The sequence below is a fragment of the Polyodon spathula genome, chromosome 1 (assembly GCF_017654505.1).
Source record: "Polyodon spathula isolate WHYD16114869_AA chromosome 1, ASM1765450v1, whole genome shotgun sequence".
Classification (NCBI taxonomy): domain Eukaryota; kingdom Metazoa; phylum Chordata; class Actinopteri; order Acipenseriformes; family Polyodontidae; genus Polyodon; species Polyodon spathula.
The window spans coordinates 42,316,419-42,332,734 of record NC_054534.1 but is presented as its reverse complement, the minus strand read 5'-3'; the positions used below and the strand labels follow the sequence as shown (position 1 = coordinate 42,332,734).

Sequence of the window (16,316 nt, the reverse complement as noted above, 5' to 3'; positions counted from 1 at the left end):
AAAAAAAACGAATGTAACTGTTGTCTACAGCGTTGTCCAAGCACCCATAAGTATTTGATCCCGCCCATATTTTATACAGTCAAGTGAGTATTTTATACATCGCCCCTGATAACCATCCTTCTGTAGCCAATTTGATACTGTTATCACGTTTTGCCTTTTTATCATTTCTGTAGTTCACTACTATTCTTTATTAAACACCTAGCTGTAAAAGCATATATTTTCTAACACTAGTAGTAGGCTACTTGTTGTCAGCAATGTACTGTATCCTTTGTTGCTAAGCAATCTCGCTTAATACGGAGGGCGAGAGCGAACCCGGGACTTCTCACACTAAAGCACAGCTCTGATGCCGCTATACGTAAGAACCAGCTCCTTCGTGTATGATTACGTCACCTACCAGCCCCGCTGCTCCCTTCCTGCGTTTAAATATGTTACGATGACATACTGAAATTAAAAATCGCTTTGTAGTTTTCCTAAAATTGAAAAAAGTGACATTTCGAAATCTAACATTAAATACTGTACTACTATTGTAGTTTCCAGTAGACTTTTGAGATACCATTTTATTAGATTGCATGATGTTATAAAATATCGAAATGATTTTCATATGAGTTTTTTTTTTTTTTTTTTTTTTTAAATCATGCCTGCATTCTAATATTCAACTAGGTGATGCAAAACTTTTGGCCATAATGTAAATTATATTTGAGTACATAGCCTACGGTGTGGTACTGACAACTGCTGTACTGTACCATTCAATTTTTCTATATTGTAAGAATAGTCATTCTCGTAGCGCATACCGCTCCTGTGTGTCTAGTAGTGCAGACTTGCAGTATCGCACCCTGAAAATGCCCAGCGTTAACGTGCCGCGCCTGTCTGTCTCGGGTTTAATTAAACTTATTTTAAAGACGATTCCTTGCTGAGTTAGTAGATTCTGTTTTAGAATACCCATTTACAGTTGTTTTAGTTATTATTGGTTAAATTATTCAAATTTTTCCCAGAACAGTTCTGCACTTCCTCCTTAGTTTGCATTTAAAAGTCACGTTTATTTTGTATTTTGACAGGTGTTAAAGAGAGGCCTTAGAGAACTCATTATTACGGCATTGCAAGCGTTCTGTTTGCTCCTGCATTAATAAAGATTCCAGTCTGAACCATGTACAAACTCATTATATGATTGTAATAGTGGGAGGGTTTCCCATACATTGCGACGATACGGTTCACACAGCGAATGTACTGTATACTGTACGTTAGGTTTCATGTATCACTTAGAAAACTTGTTGATACCTGTCCTCCAGTCCAAAGTAAAATAATTATCCCCACGATACCGTGCGCGCATGTTTTTGTAGACATTATTCAAAATTGTAATTAAAAAAAAAAAAAAAAAAAAACTTTTATCATAATTAATTACATCTGACACACACTTTGTATTTACCCCCCCCCCCCCCCCCCCCCCCCAAAAAAAGGGGGGGGGGGGGGGGGGTATTATCTTATATTAATTAACACATCGAGTTATTTTTTACTTACCAGACTGGATTTGGTGCGCTGTAAAAACTCATCCATATTCTCATTTACCAGAAAGTAGATACAACTCTCAACATGGTAAGTTGTATGCTTATTTTTCTCTGCCTGCTCCTGCTGTGAGCCCTGCAGTAGCCTGTTACTAACTGTCCTCCTAATATGGAAGTGGGTGTGCCTGAAAGCAATTGAACGGTGACGCGCTCACTCCTGCACGCTCCCGTCCCGCAGTCACATCCAATCAGAAAAAATGTATATAGGTTGATGGTGATGACACCGGCTCCACAACCACTGCAACCATGAACAACGCCCTGAAGTGAGCCTTGAAGTGGTGCAGAACTCTGCAGCACTGACTTGGAAATCTGCATATTACTGTACTGAGGTTGCAGTTAAAGTAAAGTGGGCCGCATTTGAAGCGATCAGTGAACGCAGTAAGACAACGTGTTATTTTATATGGCGCAGATAAATTCGATGTAAGAAATCATAAGGGAATATTTTAGTCTTGGATCGTATAGGTTAGGCTCAATGAATGTTTCCTCTTTGTCCAGTTCACACGTGACTTTTTCAAATATATCCAGGTTGAGGTTGAAGGATTCAGTTAAATAATTAATGAGATTGTCCTCCATCTGCATGCATAGTATTCCATTGCAGTGTCTGCAAATTATAAACAATAAGTTTGCTCTTAAGCAATATATTTTAATTTGCACATTAATAATCTGTAAATAACATTTGCATGTCTAATGACCCAGCTAAGGAATATTGTAATAAACCCTTGCTTTAAGACCACCCCAGTATTAAGGACACTTTTTACAGTCACCTTCAATGTAATGAGCCTACCTGTATGCAGTCATATTGGTTGGTCCCATGTCTCAGATCACACCCATTCCATGATTTCTTTCCTTATCAATCCAAACAACTTTTTTTCAAGTTATATACTATTCCGCTGAAAATAAAGCATTTCAATTCAATATAGCCTTGGCAGTTAATTTAAAATCTACCAATAATTTAAATAGATGCATACTGCAAAATATCTGACAGTGGTGGAATACAAATAGATCCATCATTATGATATCTGTAAAAGTTAAATGAAAAAAGTGGTTGGCTCATTTATGGTGTAATAATTTTTTTCACACAGGTGCTGTATAAAAGCATCAGCACATTTGAGCATACAGAACAGTGGATATCACACATTATTGGCACATCGATGGACTGAACTAATTTGGTTTTAGGTAAAACCTTAAACTTCACTGCACCATTTGTACAGCCCCTTTGTATACCTTACTAGGAATGCATTTCCCCAGCAACAGGGACATACAGTGGCTTGCGAAAGTACTGACCCCCCTTGGCATTCTTCCTATTTTGTTTCCTTACAACCTGGAATTAAAATAGATTTTTTGGGGGTTTGTATCATTTGATTTACACAACATGCCTACCACTTTGAAGATGCAAAATATTTTTTTATTGTGAAACAAACAAGAAATAAGACAAAAAAACAGAAAACTTGAGCGTGCATAAGTATTCACCCCCCAAAGTCAATACTTTGTAGAGCCACCTTTTGCAGCAATTACAGCTGCAAGTCTCTTGGGGTATGTATCTAAAAGTTGGCACATCTAACCTCTAGGATTATTGCCCATTCTTCAAGGCAAAACTGCTCCAGCTCCTTCAAGTTGGATGGGTTCCGCGGGTGTACAGCAATCTTTAAGTCATACCACAGATTCTCAATTGGATTGAGGTCTGGGCTTTGACTAGGCCATTCCAAGACATTTAAATGTTTCCCCTTAAACCACTTGAGTGTTGCTTTAGCAGTATGCTTAGGGTCATTGTCCTGCTGGAAGGTGAACCTCCGTCCCAGTCTCAAATCTCTGGAAGACTGAAACAGGTTTCCCTCAAGAATTTCCCTGTATTTAGCGCCATCCATCATTCCTTCAATTCTGACCAGTTTCCCAGTCCCTGCAGTTGAAAAACATCCCCACAGCAAGATGCTGCCACCACCATGCTTCACTGTGGGGATGGTGTTCTCGGGATGATGAGAGGTGTTGGGTTTGTGCAAGACATAACGTTTTCCTTGATGGCCAAAAAGCTCAATTTTAGTCTCATCTGACCAGAGTACCGTCTTCCATATGTTTGGGGAGTCTCCCACATGCCTTTTGGCAAACACCAAATGTGTTTGCTTATTTTATTCTTTAGGTAATGGCTTTTTTCTGGCCACTCTTCCGTAAAGCCCAGCTCTGTGGAGTGTACGGCTTAAAGTGGTCCTATGGACAGATACTCCAATCTCTGCTGTGGAGCTTTGCAGCTCCTTCAGGGTTATCTTTGGTCTCTTTGTTGCCTCTCTGATCAATGCCCTCCGTGCCTGGTCCGTGAGTTTTGGTGGGCGGCCCTCTCTTGCCAGGTTTGTTGTGGTGCCATATTCTTTCCATTTTTTAATAGTGGCTTTAATGGTGCTCCGTGGGATGTTCAAAGTTTCGGATATTTTTTTATAACCCAACCCTGATCTGTACTTCTCCACAACTTTGTTCCTGACCTGTTTGGAGAGCTCCTTGGTCTTCATGGTGCCGCTTGCTTGGTGGTGCCCCTTGCTTAGTGGTGTTGCAGACTCTGGGGCCTTTCAGAACAGGTGTATATATACTGAGATCATGTGACAGATCATGTGACACTTAGATTGCACACAGGTGGACTTTATTTAACTAATTATGTGACTTCTGAAGGTAATTGGTTGCACCAGATCTTATTTAGAGGCTTAATAGCAAAGGGGGTGAATACATATGCACGCACCACTTTTCTGTTATTTATTTTTTAGAATCTTTTGAAACAAGTTATTTTTTTCATTTCACTTCACCAATTTGGACTATTTTGTGTATGTCCATTACATGAAATCCAAATAAAAATCCATTTTAATTCCAGGTTGTAAGGCAACAAAATAGGAAAAATGCCAAGGGGGGTCAATACTTTCGCAAGCCACTGTAGTGCAGGCGTCTGCTTATATAATTGTGATAAACTTGGAAAGGTCATTCTTTGGCACAGTTTATTGAGAGTATCAGAATTTGATCGGGTTCCTGTCGTACAAAATAGTTTTTCGGTGGCTTTTGATAATACTGAAATGGGCTTCCCATCCTTTAAATGGACATATGGCTGGATAGTACTGAATTTTACTGGCTGGCTATTTTAGCTGATTATTCCCATTTCGTCAAGGAAATCTGAAGCTGCAGTTACAGTTCTTTGCAGTTAGGCTACAGGGCTCCGTTACTGCTGACTGTTGGAGCGCAAAGTAATTTGCTGGTAAGCCTACATTACTTTGTATGAGAATGAATCAAATGATTCTATTCAAACTCCTAATATGATCATCTATAGAAATAATTACTTAGGATAAATGGTGTAGTGGGTAATACACTCATCTTTCCTCCCAGATGTCTGGGTTACAATCAAACAGGTGGCTGGTAAAATAAGATTGGTAGCCTCAATTTAGCATTCAGTTTTAATAAGCAGTCATAAAATGGGAAGCCAGTGATTGGGTGGACTTTGACCCTGAATTGTTCCCTCACCCCTAGAATGGTTTTTCTTTTCAGGGCAAGTTTGAGGCTTGCCCATGGGCAAAATGTTTCTACATTGATAAAAGACAACTTCAGTTTATTTTGTGGGACAAAAAAAAGAATAACTGGAATTGAATGCCTTAAATGGTGTAGCATGGCTGAGGCCTGCCCCTGTAAAATAGGGTTTGGTGGGATTTGTTTGATTTCTAAATACAATTATTTAATTTTTAAAAAACAGTGAGACTAGATATGTCAGAACTGGGAGATTAGACTTCCCTCCCTGCCTAATTGAAATGTTATGTGCAGCAAGTGGACAGGTGGCAATTTAATAATTGATAATCAATTAACCTTGGTCACCTGCCTTTAAAATGGTGCTGGAAAGCCAGCCCTTTGCTCTTCGTTTGTTTTCTGAGTCCACTGTGCTTTGTTACCAGTGGAAAGGCTGGTTACATGTGTTTGAACCAGGGTGAGCGAACCAGGGTGAGCAAACCAGGGTGAGCGAACCAGGGTGAGTGAACTAGGGTGAATGAACCAAAGTGAGTGAACCAAAACTAGTGAACCAAAGCTGAGGACTACCTTGTGTGTTAACCAGGATCAGTGGAACCACAAGAACATCACGTCTAGACTGGGGTTCTAATAAATGGAGATCCCTCATGACTATGTGTGAAACCAAGGTGAGCTAATGATTATCTGTGTGTAGACCGGAATAACTGCAACGTTTAGGTAGGGATTCATTTTGAGAATTTTTAATCCTACCAAAGTTTATTTAGTTTATGTTAGGAAGGTTCCTGGTGCGGGACCTCCCTGTGTAGCAAAAGTAACGCACAGACTGAGACTATTTTTGTACAGTGTTTTGTTTTGCATTTTTGTATTCATGTACATTGTTGTATATATTGTTCTGCACTAGGGCTACCATTGCTGGTACCCTAGTGACGGCCACCAATCACTGCAACTGCCTGTATTGTATGGTAATGAGTTTGATGTTTTTTGACAATTCAAGAGATTATCTCCTGTAATTTCAGATTTTCATTACAGGAGAGTAGCTGTTATCTACTTCATGTTTATATTGGACTTGGCTTTCGCGAAGATGAAATGAGATCGTAGTGATGGGGACCAGCCAGGATGTAGCTTTGCTGTAAGATACATGCCTTGATTGTTTTTCCTCCAACAGTTAATGTGAATGTACTTATTGGCCTGGTGTTGATGGCTTAGGTGTAATTCTAGCTCCAAAGAACATCTTATTTGCGGTCTCCCTTCCTTGCGCATTAGCACACACAACAGCGGCGATGTTGGCTCCATGGATCAACCAAAGTGTGGCCTCCTTAGTGCTTCAGCATGGCAACCATCAGCAATGGGCTGAGTGGGGAACTTCACAGGGGTCATCAAGTGGGAACGGCCCATCACTGTGGCTTGATAGTCCCAGCACCACTCCCCTCAATCCCCCAACCAACCTAGATCAGTTTACTTACTTTAGCCATCCATTCCTTTTTATTGATGTTAACTTCCTCCATCACTTGTCTTAGCCATCCATTCCTTTTCAATGATGTTGACTTTATCCATCACCTCTCTATTGAGGTTCCCAAGCTGACTCTTTCATCCTCAAGTCTAGTCAGTTGTTACTTCTCTCTGCATCCTTGGATAGAACCTTTACTATATGTCATGATTTCTGTCCACTGAATCCAATATCGCTAAAAGCAGGGTCATGGAGTTTGTGACGAATTCTTGACAACCCACCTCTACTGGATAAACCTAGACTCTCCACCCCCACTATTCCACCTCAGTGGCTAACTCAGGAAACTGGTTTCTTCCTCTCGTATGCTTCATCCACAGAATCCTCCCATGGCACTGTTAGGTCTACCAGGAGAACATGGCGTGCTGAGACTGACCATATGACAATGTCAGGTCGAAGGATAGTGGCAACCTCGGGTTGGAAATCAAGTCACTGGCCAACATCTGCCTGCATACTCCAATCTCTAGCAGCCTCCAGTTGTCCCAGGTGAATCTTAATTGTAATAACCTTTCCTGTTGGTTGCTGTCCTGGATGATGGAATGTCTTTTTCTGTGTGTCAGCTATTGCTGATGTTGGTGGCGAGCTATTGATCTTATTACACAGTTCTTCCAGTGCTAATTGCCAAAAATTGCAGCACCTGGTCATGATGCCAAGTGAAGCAACCCTGGTTCAGAGTCATCTTACATCCTGCAAGAATGTGCTTCAGGGTAGCCATTGATGTACACAAAGGACATGCAGAGTTCTCTCCTACCCGCACATTCAGGTTCTGCAGTGATGGAAGAACACCATATGTGGACCTGATTAGGAAACTGATCCTCCTCTGTTCCTATGCTGTTCCACATTTTCCCATCTCATTCATTCTCCTTGTTTAGTCTGGGACACCACCTTCACACACCTCATCCTCTCCTTCTGCTTTCGCGCTCCTCCTTTCAGCTATATTTCTCTATTAAGAGTGGTTACTGCATCTATCACGGTCCTTCAAGATCAAATCTAAACCAGGCAAATGAGTAGATTGTGATTCTCCAGCCCCTTTTATGCCATCACGCATGATCCCTTGGTAAACAAGTGCAGCTGTCTCTACAATCTGCAGCTGCTACGTCGTTTCCCTTCTGGGTAAGTACATTCTTGCAACAGAGTCGCGCCTTCTTCCAGACTGATGACTTCACGACCCTGGGAAAGAACTGTCAGGCCAGCCTGTCCAAAGGACTCTACTTTCGCTGCTTAGCGCCCTCACAGAAAGCAAATGAATCCTAGTCAACAATCTCCCTCCCAACCTGTGAGGGAGCTCTATAACAGGAACAGTGTGCACCGGACTGGATGGTTTGACAGTTCATTCCAGCCACAATACCAAAAGTCATCGCCTTAATGTGGTAGGCGATGTGTCAGTCATGGATTGGAGGATTCGTGATTGCACTCACAACCGAAGGGGGCATGACTGAGGGTAGATCAGAGGATGTGGCCGAGCGATCTGTTCCTTTTTTATGGTTACTGTTATGTATTTTGGGCAAGGAAATAAAAAAAAGACAACCTAGACAACAGGAACTGTATAGAATCAAGTGTCATTTATTCTGTCACAGTTACACACAGAACCCCGAAGCACACACTCTCCTTTGCTTTTATACTGTAGCTAGCATGCTGCCTTACACATGTTGAGATGCAAGTTAACAATTTCATGCACTTGACAACGCTCTGCATCTGTAGAGTAAAATACAACATCTCCTCCCCCCTTAGCAGAAAACCCCCTTTCATTATTTTCCCTTTTTTTTCAATTACAAATTCAATCTATTTGAAGGCTTACGGTTATGTTTAGGATGACTTACAACAGAACTTCTTGTACATGGCTCAGTATTTACATTTTCCCCATTTGAAACAGTTACAGACATTTGCATTTCAGAGTTACCTACTCTTTCAGCATTTCCAACATTTTCAGTGTTACATTCAGTTGTTTCAGTGGATACTGAAACAACATTATCATCATACCACACAGTATTTCTTTCATGTGTTTCAATCTCAGACACATCATTCTCTTTCACAGCCCACATTTGAATAATTTGTCTCTTTACAAGTTTACCTGCTACTAAAACCATGTACGTTATTGGACCTAGTACCTTCTTAATTATCCCATTTTGCCATTTCTTTCCTCCTCCCGTTATCTTTTACCAGTTCACGTTGTTCAGGAGCAGAGACCTGAGTGTAGATCTAGAGTTTGCGTTCCGCCACTGCATTCGTTTTTGTTGTTGAATCTGCATGTGTTGTGATGTGTCCGGTCTCAGCAATGAGAAATGCGTGCAAAACTGTCTCTTTAAAAACAGCTCTGCTGGAGTTTTAATTATTGTCGACTGCGGAGTCGATCTGTAAGCTAACAGAAAATTTGTAACTTGATGCTGTACCGACAAGCTGGGATTGTTACTTTTCTCAAAAGCTTGTTTAAATGTCTGCACCAATCGTTCCACAGCACCGTTGGTAGCTAGATGGTATGGAGCCGATCCAGTATGTCTTATCATTTAGCCTGAGGAGTTTTTTTAACTCCTCAGAAGTAAACTGAGGCCCATTGTCGGAGAAGATCTCCTCCGGCAACCCATAGGCAGCATATAACTCCCTTAATATCTCAATTGTTTTTGCTGAAGTGACATTTGGTACAAGTACTACTTCAGGCCATCTAGAAAATGCATCGAGAACCACCAGAAAAGTATGTTTGTCTTTCTCAGACCATTTCCATTTTATATTTTCCCGCAGTAGCTCAGTCATGGGGCTAATCAGTGTGGACAAATTCGGAATAAACTTCCTGTAGTAATTTAGAAGGCCCAGGAATGATTTAAGTTCTGGCTCATTCTTGGGAACAGGTGCTCCAACAATAGCTTGTGTTTTCTCAGTGATGGGACTAATTCCCTACGCATTTATTTCGTGCCAAAGATATTTTACTGAATCCTGGAAGAAACTACATTTGGCTTCTTTAAGCCGTATGCCGTGACTTTCTTGCCTAGACAGCACCATTTCCAGGTTTACCATGTGTTCCTTGTCATTTTTCCCCATTATCAGCATGTCGTCTAAGCAACAGATGACCCCTTCCAGACCCTGCAAGATCTGGTCCATTATTCGCTGAAAAATAGCGGGGGCGGTAGCTACTCCATACGGTAGTCGGTTATACTTAAACAATCCCAGTGGTTTATTTATTGTTGAGTATTTCTTTGAGTTTTCGTTCAGCTCCACCTGCTGGTAAGCTTGGGAGATGTCTAACTTTGAGAGACCTCATCTTGAATATTGTGTTCAGTTCTGGTCACCTTGCTATAAAAAAGATATTGCTGCTCTAGAAAGAGTGCAAAGAAGAGCGACCAGAATTATTCCGGGCTTAAAAGGCATGTCATATGCAGACAGGCTAAAAGAATTGAATCTGTTCAGTCTTGAACAAAGAAGACTACGTGGCGACCTAATTCAAGCATTCAAAATTCTAAAAGGTATTGACAGTGTCGACCCAAGGGACTTTTTCAGCCTGAAAAAAGAAACAAGGACCAGGGGTCACAAATGGAGTTTAGAAAAAGGGGCATTCAGAACAGAAAATAGGAGACACTTTTTTACACAGAGAATTGTGAGGGTCTGGAATCAACTCCCCAGTAATGTTGTTGAAGCTGACACCCTGGGATCCTTCAAGAAGCTGCTTGATGAGATTTTGGGATCAATAAGCTACTAACAACCAAACGAGCAAGATGGGCCAAATGGCCTCCTCTCGTTTGTAAACTTTCTTATGTTCTTATGTTCTAATTTAGTTCCCCCTGCCAAATTTGCAAACAGAGCTCTGGTTCTCAGGATTGGGTATTGGTCCACCTCTAACCACAGATTTATGGTAATCTTGTAATCCCCACAAATGCGTACATTACCATCCTGTTTTGGCACACATACTAAATGAGCAGCCCATTCACTAAAGTCAACCTTTGAAATTACATACTGATTTTCCAGCTCTTTTAACTGGCTTTCTACAGCTGGTTTCAAAGCATAAGGTATCGGTCTTGCTTTACAGAATTTTGGTGTGGTGTCTTTAGCTACCCTCAGACTAGCCTTAACTCCGGACACAATCAATTTCGGGGCTGAAAACAGACTGGTACTTCTTACACAGAGCTCCTACTGCATCAGTAACTCAAAGTATCTTTCTCCAGTCTAGTTTCAGCTTGCTGACCCAACCTCTGCCCAACAATGCGGGGCCATTTCCCTTAGTAACTACAAGAGCCAAATCAAAGATTTCTTCTCAGTATGTTACACTTATATTGAATTTACCCAACACATCAAGCGTTTCATTTGTATATGTCTTTAACACACAATCAGTCGGCTGGATTTTAACCTTAGGAAACTTTTGTTTGTACATTTTTTACAAAATCAGAGTTACAGCATGTGAGGCGTGTGAGTAAAAACGGATTTTCCAGACAGTAATTCACATGTAAAAAAATAAAAATTGTATTTAATATTACACAGAAAAAAAAAGAAAAAACAATAAAGAAGGATGTGAGGGAGGGAGTGCTGGAGTAATCAAAAAAAAATAAAGGAACGGAAGCCTCTTAGTCCTCTTCGTGATCTGCTAAATCCAAAATGAAACAAAAAGGAATAAAAACAGAAAAGAGCAAAAAGTTAGTAAGGCCTCCGTCCGTAATTAAAAGTAAATAACACAGTCCACCCCGCACGTACTTCCCTCCAGCCTTTTTTTTTCCCCGCCTCTATTCATCAGGACCAACCCCAAACACAGTAGCACGTTCCCTTTAGTATGCAAACCCCGCCCCGGTATTCAGTGGATCACCAATCCCAGACTGACAGGTATCCTTAACTTCACTTGATTCCAGTGGCTGGAATTTACATACTCGTACTTCCGCCCCTCACCAAGGTGCCGCCCCTCATAAAGATGACTTTTGTTATGGTCACGAGACCTTGGTAAGGGAAGTCCCGAGTTGATTTGATGCCTTCTACTGTCGGGAGGCTGAATTGCAGACCGAAACCCCTTTGACTCATCACATATCCCACCCCTCAGAGTGGAGCCGAAGGAACACTCGGAAACCTCTAACCCCTCCTTAACCCCTCCTTTTCCCCTCTCTCCCAGGAAAAAAAATCAGCATTTTGATGTAACTTACCCGCACGATGCCTTATTTGAAAGGAGAAGGGTTGGAGCGCCAGGTACCACCGCGTAATCCTAGCGTTTGAATCCTTCATTGTGTCTAACCACTTTAAAGGGGCGTGATCTGTGATGAGTACAAAGGGTCGTCCCAGAAGATAGTATTTTAAGGACTCCACCGCCCATTTTACTGCCAGGCATTCTTTCTCTACCACAGAGTACCTTTGTTCTCTCGGCAGTAACTTCTGACTAATATATAGTATCGGGTGTTCTATACCATTTTTTTCCTGGGACAGAACCGCCCCCAGACCAGTCTGCGATGCATCAGTCTGAAGGATGAACTCTCGGCTGAAATCCGGGCTTACTATGCTGGGGCCTGACTCAAGTTAGTTTTAATAGACTTAAAAGCCGTCTGACATTCTGCACTCCACTTAATTTTATTTGGAGCGTTCTTTTTAATGAGATCAGTGAGAGGGGCGGCTATAGTGGAAAAGTGTGGAATAAAGCGGCAGTAATAACCAGCCAGTCCCAACAATGATCTCACCTGGGTTTTTGTGGCAGATACCGATGAATCCAACAAAGCCTGGACTTTTGAAACCAGTGGTTTCACTCTACCCTTACCCATTATGAAACCTAAATATTTTGTTTCTTCTTTTCCAATAGCACACTTTGCCATGTTCGCTGTGAGCCCCGCCTTCCTCATAGACTGTAGGACGGCTTTTAATCTATTCAAATGTTCTTTCCAGGAAGAACTGTATATGACTACATCATCGATATATGCATCGAAAGTTGTGGGAGCTCCATGAAGTCCGAACGGCATAGTACAAAATTGAAAAAGACCATCTGGGGTTGAGAATACCATTTTCTCACGAGAGGCTTTTGCTAATGGAATTTGCCAGTATCCTTTCGTCAGATCCAAAGTTGAAATAAACCGAGCTCGCCCCAGCCTGTCTAAGAGTTCATCTACCCGAGGCATGGGGTATGCATCAAACTTAGAGATTGCATTCACCCTCCTAAAGTCTATACATAACCGTAGTGACCCATCTGGTTTGTCTATTGGTACAATTGGGCTACACCACTCACTTCGGGAAGGTTCAATTATCCCAAGTTTCAACATACACTCCACCTCCCTCCGGACAGAATCTCTCCGACTTTCTGGAATGCGATACAGTCTCTGTCTAACTCTCAGACCTGGCGGAGCAATAACAGCGTGTTCAATCAAGTGCGTTCTTCCGGGCACGTTAGAAAAAACATCAACGAACATTTTGATTAAATTGCTTACCTCTTTGCGTTGATCAGGAGTTAATTGTTCCCCCAACGGAACCCTAGCTGCTGATACTGGCTCAACTGAGGGTCCATAGTCTTCTCCCTCCTGTTCGGGAGATATAAAATGGACCTCCCGTTCTTTCCACGGTTTGAGGAGATTAACATGATGAATTTGATTTTCCTTCCGACGTCCCGGCTGTCGGATCTCATAATTAATTTTTCCAATTGCTCGAATGACCTCAAAGGGACCTTACCATTTAGCAAACAACTTAGATTCCGATGAGGGAAGCAACAACAACACTTTGTCTCCATGTCGAAAGCTCCTAATTCTTGCATTTTTATTGTAGCTTTGCTGCTGCCTCTGCTGTGCCACTTTGAGATTTCATGTGCCAATCGACCGACTAATTCTAAGCGATCGCGTAGCTGTAATACATATTTCACTATATTTTTAGAGTCTTTTGACTGTTCTTCCCAGCCTTCTCTTATGAGATCCAAGATACCCCACTGCTGCTGACCGTACAAGAGCTCAAATGGAGAGAACCCCGTTGAGGATTGTGGTACCTCACGAACTGCAAAGAGCAAGTAGGGAAGCAGTTTAGCCCAATTATATTTCTCCTGATCTACAAAGCGGCAAAACATACTTTTTAAAGTCTGATTAAATCGTTTAACAAGCCCATCCATTTGAGGATGAAAAACTGAGGTTCAAATTGAACGGATTTTCAATAATTTGTATAATTGCTGAATACAGCCAGACATAAAATTAGTGCCCTGATCAGTGAAAATTTCTTTTGGGATTCCCACTCTAGAAAATATTTTAACCAATTAATTTGCTACTACTTCTGCACTCATAGATCGTAAGGGAACAGCTTCTGGATATCGTGTTGCGTAGTCCACTACTACCAAAATATACCGATATCCTGACTCTGCTCCCTCCAGAGGGCCTACTAAATCTACACCAATCCTCTCAAACGGTACTTCAATAATTGGCAGTGAGACCAGAGGTGCGGGGCGAACTAACTTAGGGGCAGCTAATTGACATTCCGGACAATCAGATGCATACTTCCACACAAGACCATAAATGGCCAAAAAAACCGGGCCAGAATTCGTTCCTGGGTCTTTTCAGTTCCCAAGTGACCTGCAAATGGAATGTCATGCTCCAATCTCATGACTTCCGACTGAAAAGGCCCAGGAACCTATAACTGTTTTACGAGCTGTCCCGTCCCGGGAGCCTGGGTTATTCTATATAATAAGTGCCCAGATACAGAAAAATGCGGAAATACCACTGGTTGTCCTTCCTGCATATCCTTCCCCTCAACATATCTAACCTGTTTCCAAGCATACTGTAACGTGGGATCATTTTGTTGTTCATAGCCCAGGTCAATATCTCGGTCCCAATGATTAGGTATGCTGAGAGGAGTGTCTTTTGTTATGTGCCCTTCCACATCAGAAACCTTGCAGCCCCGGTCACACTGAACACCTACTCCTTTACCCTGCCGTTTAAAAGATTGGTTTACCTTTGAGTCAGACCCTTCCCTTGTCGTCTCAGAGTACCCTCAAATTGTTCCACCCTGCGCTCTCTATTTGTTTTTCTCGGGCAGATTTTAGGGTTAAACAGGTCGGATTGTAATGGGAAAATCTCGCCAATTGTTTTCTCCTGTTGCTTAGATTGTCCCCTGGTAGAAACTAAGACCATTTCCTGACCTAAAATACGATCAAAAAACGGCCAGTCTCTTCCCAGGAGAACAGGGTATGGTAAACATTGTGCTACAGCCACTTTAACATAAGCTAAGTAACCAACAGTAAGTCTAACTTTAGTGGTGGGATAAACCCGAGTTTCTCCATGGATACAGGAGATAGCCACTTTACCCTATGGCTCCCAGGTTACCCCCTCCAAAAGAGCTTGTCGAATCAATGTTTGTGCACACCCAGAGTCCGCAAATGCGTTAGTACTCTTATCCCCAACCTGTACTCTTAATTGATAAGGGCCCTCCCGACATTCCCCAATGTTCTTACCTGTTACTGCCGACCAGGATCTTCTTGCCAGGTCTACCTCCATCATCGGACAGTCCCTGGCTATATGTCCGGGCTCAATACATCGGTAACAAACTGGAGTAGAAGGCACCAACAGAGTTTGCTTGTCCTGTGAGTTAGTGACCGACAGGTTAGGGGGTTTTTCTCTTGCCCAAGATGGGACGAACCTCGACCTCCATGGTCTAAAGGTCTGGTTACCTCCTCTGAGCTTCACTGATGGGTTAGTCCTGGTTAGTTTAGGCGCAGGAGTGAGGTCAGAGGCGGCGCCTTCGTTCGCGTCCCCATATACCTCCACCAGTATGATGGCCTTCTCGAGAGTGGTAGGTTGATTCCTTTTAACCCACTCCCAATTTCCTGGCGGTAGTATGGCTGCAAACTGCTCTATGGCGATCTTCTGCACCAGTTCTTGGAGTGTGTGTTCTTCCGGCTGCAGCCGTCGTGTGCACTGATCCAGGAGATACTGTCCCAATGTTCCTTGGGCCACCCTGCTGCTTCTGCCACTCTCTCAAAGGTGACCAAGAACGCCTCGGGATCATCTTCCGGAGTCATCTTCTGTAACTTTGGTTGTGAAGAAAACATCCAGGCAACCGCTGTTTCCGCCGTTGGTGTCGAGATTTTCTCTTCCAGCTGACCAAAGAACTGGGCGAGCTGTTCCTGGCGCCACACTTCCCTCTCCTCTCACTTCTCCTCCTGCTCCCTAAACATCGCCAAGACTGTAGCTGGATCCAAAAAAAAATGGATTTTCCAGACAGTAATTCACATGTAAAAAAATAAACATTTTATTTAATATTACACAGAAAAAAAGAAAAAACAATAAAGAAGGATGTGAGGGAGGGAGTGCTGGAGTAATCAAAAAAATAAAGGAACAGAAGCCTCTTAGTCCTCTTCGTGATCTGCTAAATCCAAAATGAAACAAAAAGGAATAAAAACAGAAAAGAGCAAAAAGTTAGTAAGGCCTCCGTCCGTAATTAAAAGTAAATAACACAGTCCACCCCGCACATACTTCCCTCCAGCCTTTTTTTCCCGGCCTCTATTCATCAGGACCAACCCCGAGCACAGTAGCACGTTCCCTTTAGTATGCAAAGTAAAAGTAAAACTACACCCCAGTAGTCAGTGGATCACCAAACCCAGACTGACAGGTATCCTTAACTTCACTTGACTCCAGTGGCTGGAATTTACATACTCGTACTTCCGCCCCTCACCAAGGTGCCGCCCCTCATAAAGATGACTTTTGTTATGGTCACGAGACCTTGGTAAGGGAAGTCCCGAGTTGGTTTGATGCCTTCTACTGTCGGGAGGCTGAATTGCAGACCGAAACCCCTTTGGCTCATCATACAGCAGCTCCTGTGTCTATTTCCATTCTCACAACTACATCATTAAC

At 42.3% G+C, this 16,316-nt stretch overlaps 1 protein-coding gene across 1 annotated transcript in view; it reads right to left on the bottom strand.

The window, feature by feature from the left end:
• LOC121320050 (protein prune homolog 2-like) overlaps positions 1-9,639 on the bottom strand; it is a 71,910-nt gene extending 62,271 nt beyond the window's left edge. The window contains exon 1 of the mRNA XM_041258243.1: positions 9,527-9,639. Within this exon, the coding sequence (XP_041114177.1) occupies positions 9,527-9,639 (113 nt within the window). The remainder of the gene's footprint in view (positions 1-9,526) is intronic.
• Between the last annotated feature and the right edge of the window lie 6,677 nt (positions 9,640-16,316).